Source organism: Zingiber officinale, chromosome 5A (genome assembly GCF_018446385.1).
Source record: "Zingiber officinale cultivar Zhangliang chromosome 5A, Zo_v1.1, whole genome shotgun sequence".
In the NCBI taxonomy this organism is placed as follows: domain Eukaryota; kingdom Viridiplantae; phylum Streptophyta; class Magnoliopsida; order Zingiberales; family Zingiberaceae; genus Zingiber; species Zingiber officinale.
This window is the reverse complement of record NC_055994.1, coordinates 77,068,207-77,077,777: the sequence shown is the minus strand read 5'-3', so window position 1 is coordinate 77,077,777 and position 9,571 is coordinate 77,068,207. Positions and strand designations below refer to the sequence as shown.

General features: G+C 36.2%; 1 protein-coding gene across 1 annotated transcript; it reads right to left on the bottom strand.

Annotated features, from left to right (window-relative positions):
• Positions 1-479: 479 nt before the first annotated feature.
• LOC121979669 (general transcription and DNA repair factor IIH helicase subunit XPB1-like) lies at positions 480-8,329 on the bottom strand. Its single transcript, XM_042531660.1, has 15 exons — positions 8,294-8,329; positions 8,150-8,206; positions 7,918-7,974; positions 7,764-7,841; positions 7,480-7,567; positions 6,505-6,848; positions 5,668-5,743; positions 5,376-5,569; positions 2,073-2,233; positions 1,906-1,978; positions 1,539-1,658; positions 1,405-1,464; positions 1,168-1,227; positions 913-987; positions 480-821 (listed from the first exon to the last, which is right to left on the bottom strand). Exons 1-15 carry the CDS (start codon positions 8,327-8,329, stop codon positions 783-785), a joined length of 1,518 nt encoding a protein of 505 aa, XP_042387594.1. The 3' UTR covers positions 480-782.
• Positions 8,330-9,571: the final 1,242 nt, after the last annotated feature.

The window sequence follows — 9,571 nt, the reverse complement described above, 5'->3', positions numbered from 1 at the left end:
CTTGCTCACAAACAACGAGAGCATACGATAGAAATAAGAAAAGATGCGGTCATTCTTTGCAGAGCAGAGAGAATAGTAATTCTGACAAAAGATGCAGCAGAAGGGAAAGAAACTGATGACTCCGGAAGGGAGGGAGGGGATTGACAAGACCACCGTATCATCATCTATTGCCAAAAATACAAATTTTCTTACAATCAACATAACAAGACAACAAAGGCAGCCGCTGGTAAGTGTCATTTAAACATTCATTAACTCGAAAACGAAAGGGGAAAAAAAACAATGGAATTCTGTTTCAGGGAACGACCTTCGAAATATTCAGAGTTCACTGCTCCACATAAATTTCTTTCTAAGTCAACCACCAGATAATAACAGCAGCATCGAGGATGTGGGAGGACAGGGCCTAGAGGTTGTCAAAATTAATAGGTCCTGATCAAAGAGTCTAGCGACATGTCATAGACTATTAAAAGGCTAAAAACGAATGAAAATAAAGTATTTAATCCACTATGCAAAAATTAACGAAATCCAAATTTCATGAACATTTGCAAAAGTTGTATAATTGTTTATAAGTAAACAGTCTCTGATTCTGAGAACAATTTCCTGGAATTTTAATGCGTCAATTCATATCACTATCCTACTGCTCGGTAAATTTCACCCTACCTGTACAGGTACTGCCCCAACCTCTCACAATGAGGTGGTGGAACCCACTACTTAAATGTGGGTCCCACCATCCCAATGTGAGAGGTTGGGGCAGTGCCTGTACAGGCAGGATCGAATTAACCCTACTACTCCAAAATCACCATGTCATCCTCGGCATATAGCACCTGTTCAAAAATGAAAAGTCCTTGAATATAATCTCAATAAAAAAAACATTAACTTAAATTCTAGAAATATCAAAGAACTGGTAAAAAAAACCTGGTTCAGAAGTTCGATTTGCTCATCATAGCTTAGGCCAATGTTTGAATCTATAAAAGATAAAATATTGATTTCCTGTAAAAATAAATTTGTTTATTTATTAGGTGAAGACGTAGAATTCCTACGGCGTCCCTCAACCCTCAAAACATAAGCACACTGATAATTAAAATAGAATTCAAAACCAGTCAAGATGGAAATACCAATTTCACTGAAAATACTTGTTAACCTTTGTTAAGATAAATGAATGTGGTTTACCTCAAATGTATACCCTTGATCAACAAAGAATTGCTTCCTTACAATAGAATCAGCCACTTCCTGTATCAAGTAGAGAGAACAATTATTAGACAATATGCTCCACAACTTTGGTACGAGTTGAGCGTTCATATAACCAATAGATGGAACAATTACTACTAAAACCAACAGATCAAATAATGACTGCAACTCCATATGCTGCACAACTTTAGAACTAGTTCAAGAGCGTTAATATTGCACCTGAGTTTCCATGGAAACAATGGTATAGAAGGCAGGATAGTCTTTTTCTTCCGGTAGCTCCTGCAATGCAGACCATGCCGAGGAATGACAAAAAGTAATGAAATAAACAAACACAAATGAAGGCTATTTTATACAATTTCCACAGCCCTAAGAATGTGACCCAAACGTCGAGCTTCCTGATGTGGTGAACCAGTATGGGACGAAATCTGTATTATCACATTGGCTTCTAAAATATCAATTGAGTTATAACCAACCTGTAAAAAAAACAAACGTAAAAACTTCTTGATTAATGACCAATGATGCTTAACATCCAAAAACAATATAAGTTTTAAAGAAATAATAAGCTGCTCTACTCTTTCACTGCTTCAAAGAAATAAGTTTAGTACCAACCTTTATTCATTTTCTAAGACTATCAATAATATGATTCTCAAACTCATAATCTAGTAAAAGAATATTTAAAAGTCACTAAACTATGTAGTATAAATGTCATAATTCACAAACCTTAGACAGGAAGATTGTGTTATAAACAAAACCGCTCTTGAAATCTTCAAGAATACTAGTTTTCTCGTCATGGCTGAAAGCAATTTAAAAATAATAATAATAATAATAATTAAATAAAAGAACAAGGCCCACTATATGAAAACTTCATCAAAGTTCCCAGAAAAAACCTGGTTGCATCACAGATCATGGGCTTTTGGAGTTTGTTTGCATACGCAGTCAGTGCAAACAGATTATCACCAAAAACAATAATTTTATGACCCTCCTGCTCATGAGCGCGAATAAGAAATTCACAAGATCTGAACTTATTCGGATTCAATACAGATAGTGCCTAGCAAGAGAAAATCTACTTGGTCAGAGAACTAGTCAAGACTATGAATTGACATAAAGTTATAATTGAAACATATAAATAGCAGTAAATAGAGAAAAGAAAAACTGATTAAATCTTAAAGTAAATTTAGTTCAGAATTTAGAGATAATAGAACTCCAAATCTTTTTTAGGTAAACTAAACTGTCAAGCATGCAATAGAATTAAATATATGACAATTTTATATATACTAAGAAAGAAAAGTCTCTAATTCTCCAAGCAATATTAAAGTGGATTACATGCCCAGCTTTCTAAGTCATTTTGCTCTATTAAGGGAAAACTTGAATTTGTGGATATGGACATGGTATAATTAATTAAAAAATCTTAAGATGTCCATATTCACATCAAAAAAATAATTGTTCTGCTAATCTTTAAATTATCCACGTAAATTAATTCTTGCATTGTGACATGGTCATAGTTTCAAACATTTACTTGAACTAAGTAGTGCTATTATTTTTTTGTATTATATTGTGGGCGAGGATTTAAATCTCATACTGCGCCAGTCGGCACGGCAGAATTTATCATTATGCCTGCCAACCGACACAGTACTAGCATTGCAACCACGAGGCCGATGCAACTTCACGACGGCCTTGCGAGGTTCGGGAGGGTGTTGGGATCCCCCTTACGTCTCTGTGGGGGTGCAGAACAAGGGATGGATCATCTTATAGTAAACCAAAATCCTTTGGTAGCACAAGGAGTGCCAAGGAAGTTGAAAATTTCTTATGGGACATGGAGCGGTATTTCTTGGCTACTCGAGTACCTGATACTAAGAAGTTGACAATTTCTAGCATGTACCTTGGTGGTAATGCGAAGTTATGGTAGAGAACAAGCATGGTGAATAATGTCGGGTCGGGAAAAAATTAACACTTGGGATCAATTGAAGAAGAAATTGACGGATTAGTTTTTTCTAGGCAATGTCTCGTGGATGGCATAAGATAGGTTGAAACGTCTCAAACAGAAAGGTTCTGTGAGAGACTGTCAAAGAATTTATTTCTTCGATGTTGGATATTACAAATATATCCGAGGATAAATTGTATAACTTTCTGTATGGTTTGCAGCCATGGGCACAAATTGAACTTCGAAGGCAAAATGTGAGATCTTCCTAATGCTATTGTTGTTGTTGATGCCTTGGCCGATTTTCATACAAACAAAGATAGTTTGGATGTTTCTTCACCTTCCAAATTCATAAAGAATCGGAAAGATACGGAAGTGGAATGAAAGAATGATTCGACTAACAACAAGCGGAATGGTAGGAATGATCACACTACCACCAAGGAAAGAACAACTTAAAGAACCAGAGTTGCTTCTTATGCAATGGGCCTCATTTGGCAAGGGCTTATCCCAAGCGAGAGAAGTTGAATGCTCTCTTCGTGGAGAACATTGAATGCCCAGAACAAGAAGTTATTTCTCTTGTTAATCCTTTACATTTGTTGAATTCAATTGTTGGTATTGATGCTAATGAAAATGAAGGAACATAGAATTCTAGCAAGGTCGTGGGGACTATGCCGGAGTGGGAGGCCTCTATACGAAAGTGTTCGAAGAGGCCGTTGAATTCTTATGGTGGGGGTGGTTTGTTAGCCCCCTAAACTTGGAGGCATGGCTGGACATGAGGACTAGGTCGCTGCTCCTTTGATTCAGCCTAATGGCATGTACGTAGGGTGCGCCACATACTAAGCAGCAAAGGATTATGACAGTGTGCGGGGTGTTGTCCAAGCCGAAGTCATGCAGAAGGCAAACTTGGCAATCAAGCAAGCATGACATGTGGACAAGGCATGCCAAGCATGGGGTGTTGTCCAAGTCCAAGTCATGCAAGAGGCAAACTTGGCAATCATCCATGCAGGGCATGTGTGCAAGGCATGCCAAGCAATGGAGAAGTGAGACAGCATACAGGGTGTTGTCCAAGCCCAAGTAACGCAGGAGGTAGACTTGGCAATGATCTAGGCAAGGCAAGTGCGCAAGGCATGCCGCACAGACAAGGGTTGCAGCAACCTGCAGGGGCTGCCCAAGCGAGGCGGATTTGATGATAATACAAGCAGGGCATGCCAAGCAGCAAAAGATGTGGCAGCGTGCAAGGCTGTCTAACCACAAGTCATGCAGGGGCAAACTTGGGTTATGGCAAACAAATGCGAAGATTGGACATGTAAAGTTTGAGCATTTAGCCAAGCAAAGCTTGCAAGAAAGGTGAGCCATAGCATACGACAAGTGCGTGCAATACAGCACGATAGATGGAGCAACAAGGGCTATTTCGCCTAAGTTCACGGTGCAAGACTTGAGTCATGAACACAACGTGCAAGCTAGCATTTGACATGGTGACAAAGCAACAAAACCATGGGCCAAGCACAAGGCAGGAAAGTTGACAGTTGGCATGGTGCCAAAGTAGTAGAACCATGAGCCAAGCACAGGGCGAAACCATGGGCCAAGCACAAAGCGTGCAGACTAACATTTAGCGTGGTGCCAAAGCATTAGAACCATAGTCCAAGCACAAGGCATGTGGACTGACATTTGACAAATGATGCGGCAAACCACAAGGAGTGCAGCCAAGCCATGTAAACAAAATAGTTTTGTACATGTGACAAAGGTGGTTGGTACAACTATCATGCAATCGCTCATGTAACCACTAACTATGAGGGATACATAGGCGGTTGGGCATTGAAAAGAAAGAGGTCAATCATGAGGAATTTGTGAGTAAATTTGTAATTGTTCCACTAATATTCCTTTGTTATTGGAAATAATAAAGGTTGGGAGTTTTTTCAATACATTGTGTGTTGCTTTCTTGTAGCATTTGTTGGGAAGTGTTACTTTCTTGTAGCAACAAATGTTGCAACGGGTACGGAGTGTTGCAACCCCCGCCAAGGCCTCTATGAGGGCGCAAAGGGTGCCACAACTCTGCAGTGGCCTCCATGAGGTTGCGACAACCGCCACAAATTTCTTTATATATATATATATTTTATTTTTAAACACCCTCATGGTCTAATAACCATCAATTCGAGGCCTTCCCTATCTAATAGTGGCCAAATATGAATCTAACTTTATGCAATTCTACATCATGGCATCCAAGATAATCTAATACAAAAAAAAAATTAACATCTCCAAATAAATGAAATACTTGTTTTCTCTTCAAATTCTCTGTCTCGAAATATTCTGAAGAAAACTCCTCGGTCATAGGACACTGGACTTCAAAACACAGGACATCAGGAATAAATCCTTCCTTTACCAAATCCAACCTGTTTGCCTCATACAGCTTGGGTCCAATAAGAAATTTCAAGTCCATAATTTTTTCATCTTTTCTCACAAGTGTTGCTGCCGTGACAGCAAAAATAAAAAATGAAATATCAGGGAGCTTATGCAGTACAGGTTTGCAATTCAATAGAAGTAATTCAATAGAAGAAAAAAATGACCAGTAAGTCCAAGTTTGCAATGAGATTTGGTGATGCTAATTACTTTACGAAACACTTGTTCTGGAACATCATCCACCTGTAAGGAGAAAGAGAAGAACAGAAAGTGAATCTGCAATCTAAAGAAAACTCTGCTGAATGGTAACGAAAGCTCTTAAGCGAATAATGAACTACTAGTTAGCACCAGATATATATTATGACAAGAAAATTTTAATTCTTGGATGTAGAATGGTAGGTGACACTTCCAATTCACTTGATTTTGGTGGCAGTGATTTCATACTGCTGTATCATTCTAGATGGTGATTCACTGAACAACAACTACAGATCCCTGAAATTACCTCTTATATGTTCAGTCTGAAATAGCTTTAATAGTGCAAACATCATGAAAATTTTATGACCCATCGAAAAAGGAATATAAGATCCCCCTTCATTCAGTCGCCGGGATGATTTCATTCCATGGTCTTAATCACCATGATGATTCTGTCACAAGCTCAACATCTCATCTATTGTACTAAAATCCTGATCAATCAAGAAAATTTCATTTTATTTCATTCAATTTACTAAAATAGTCATCAACATCAAGCTATCCTTACCCGAACTATTTAGGGGTGACTACATTAATCTTGTATCTTTATTGAATTTACGCAAAAATTCAGTCACTAGGAATATCCAAATTGAACTATTAATTATGTTAACTAAATTTTTTTTTGGCTTCTAACACTCTCAACTGTAATCCATTAATTACATAATCTATCAGAGTGTGCACGCATATATTGAAACTAACTTATTCAAATAATAGATATATTGTGTATAGGTCCAAAATAAAAAAAAAAAAAAAACCTCATCTAACAATAACAGTCCCCATTCATTGTTTAGTACTTCTCCAATAATTTTTTCATAATCCTTATATGTTGTCTCTCCACCAAAAGTAGCTATCATTTCATAAGTGGTAATAACAACACCGGCCAAGCCACGAAAATTTTGCTTAGTATCAGATTTGATGAGGCTTATCTTCTCGTCTTCTATATTTGACCAAAGACGAAATTGTGAAGCCCATTGATCCACAGAAGCCACATTTGAAACTAAACACAGACAACATTTTTGTATCTTGCAAGCAGTGGATACACCAATGAAAGATTTCCCAGCATGAAATGGTAACACAATAAGACCGGACCTGGCTCGACCTGTAGTTACAACAAGAGAAAAATCTTTAATCATTCAATGAGAGAGCTGTAATGAGGGGAGAGCAAAACCACTTATCTAAAAAAATGCAAAGAAATTTGAATTTAGCCATAACTCTTTCAGCATGAACGATGGGAAATGAATTAGAAGAAAAAATAATAAGATGACACAAATTTTCACTAAGCAAAAAATAATATGTATTTGTATATATTTCCAAATATACGTTGCAGCAAATTGCACAAAGGCTGAAACAATATTGTTAGCATGAGTTCTTTCCTAAATTATTTTAGTCTGAACTTTCTTTTATAGTAACTCTCTCCAATCAAATTCCATAAGAAATCACGCAAAATAACTACTATTAGCAAGAAGGAAACAAGCATTGAAATCTCAAAAAGGTAGATGAAACATAATACCAAGTGTGGAACTTGGGAAGTTACCAATTCCAATGTGTTCATCAGTGTCAACATCAAGTTGTGTTTTCTCAACAACTTTATGGTCAATTATATGTATTTTAGTCCTTCCATTCAAATAAAATAAATATATTTTTGTTTCACTAGAAAATGTTTTGTTTAGACATTTACACCAATATTGGTGACCAATAATGTTTATGTTGTATGTGATAAGGATACTTACCATTTATAAATATCTTACTTTCACATTCTTTTTGATATGGTCGTTGTCGTGCTTGCGGTTTCATTTGTATAGTCAATTCTGGGTTTACCTACGGTTAAATTTCCTTTCAGTTGCAGTAGCATGGAATGAAAGACAAACATTCTAAAAGAGTTTCAAAGAGGAATTATATCCATCATAATCGAAGCGGATACTCTTGAACTTACAAAAATGACAGTATAACTTGAAAATTCAATGTGTTATAATAATATAGGCATATTTGGAAAGGAATCAGAAATATTACTCACAAAATTCATTGAAAAGTCGTATTCCTCAAGCATAGGATAGTTCAGTTTATTTAGCAAACAATGTTTCACATTTTCCACCTGCAATTAAAAACAACACTGTCCTAGGCAACTTCCATTAGATGCATTAACTGTAGGAGGCAGAACTATATGGCACCTGAGAAGGGTCTATCTCGAAGGAATGAACGTCATCCCCAAACTCATCCTTAAAGCACTAAAGAACATTTTGTGAATCCTAAACAAGCGCACACACGTTAGATGAGTCAGTAGAAGCAACAATTGCATTCAACCATCACATATGAATTGATGCAGATAAGGTTGCTAAAGAATAAGGAATGTAATATGTGACATGATTGATCAACACTCAAGTATCTAAATTATGTACGCGCCTTTAATTTAATCTGAGCCTTGGATATAACTTCTTCCTCGAGCAATGTCTCCAATACCTGTATTCATGTGGTCACCAATGATAACAAATAATCCACATGATGTGAAAAAAAATGATCAAAAACTTTCACATGGATCAAAGTTACCTTTGGAGACTTTGACTCAGCGTAATATTGATTCATTTTCAGCACAAGCGTAACTATTTCACAATTAACAGTCCATTTACAGATAAAGTCTTTTAGATCATCATCTATAAATTTCTCTTTACACAGCCTGGTAAGACCCCAAATAATATCCTTAGCATTCATATTCATAGTAGCCATCCCAGTATAAAGAGAATGTGGTGTCAAAATAAACACCAGTGTTGTTTCAGATCTGTAAGAAAGCATACTCTAGCTAAGAAAAATCATAATTGCAAAAAAATAGGTACTAAAACAAATTTCTGTACATGATGAGAGATTCAGCGAAACTGCTGACAAATCTGTATGCCATATGGTAGTTAGGCGAGACGGTATTCAGATAGATCCGGCCAGACTCCAGAGGTATCTACACTGAGAGGCGGCCTGTGCATATAGTCTGCCATCAGCGATGAAGCGATTCCGCGATTCCTTCTCGTCGAAGTTCGAGGCGGCGAAGGAGACGGACTACATAAATGTGTACGGTAAGATCCTATATAGGGACGTGCGCGATGTTAAGCCTAACCGTATTTAGAAAACAATATTAATAAAAATTATTATAGTATAGTTTAATTTAATTTAAAATTAGCTAGCAATCAAATCTAATTTCTAACTGTATAGATTATTTTCTAACTAATTACGTTCGGTGTAAATTTATTTGTTATCTTTTAAAAAATTCTAATTTTTATTAAAATATTTTTAGAACCCCGTTGGTAAATTTTTAAAATTATTAAATTATATATTCTAATTTTAAAATTACTAAATCACTCACTCACTTTCATTTTTGTCCATGTTACCGTCTTAGTCGAGTCAATTTTTTTAGCAGTCGAATCGATTTTTTTTAGTCGATTTTGACTAATTCATATTTAAAAAATCACTATTATGAATATATTATTTGAGGTATTTTTATAATCAGTAGAATTAGACGAATATATAGAAACTGATTTTATGTCATTTTGAGTTCTCGATATGTCCATCAGCCAATGTTTGCCCTGAAAAATTAATTTGTGTTCAAAAAATCAATGCTCTCAATATATTAGGTCAAATTAATGTTTGAATGCATGAATATCATAAGATGAATTCATAGAACTTGATTTCATGTCATTCTGATTTCTCTAGATCTATCAACCTTGACCCATTTGAATATTCCTCTTCTTGTCGGTATTCGATCAACTTGACATATTTGACTCTTTACTCAAACACACATCATTTGCTCAACCAAGCTCAAAGTTAAGTATACAGTCAACC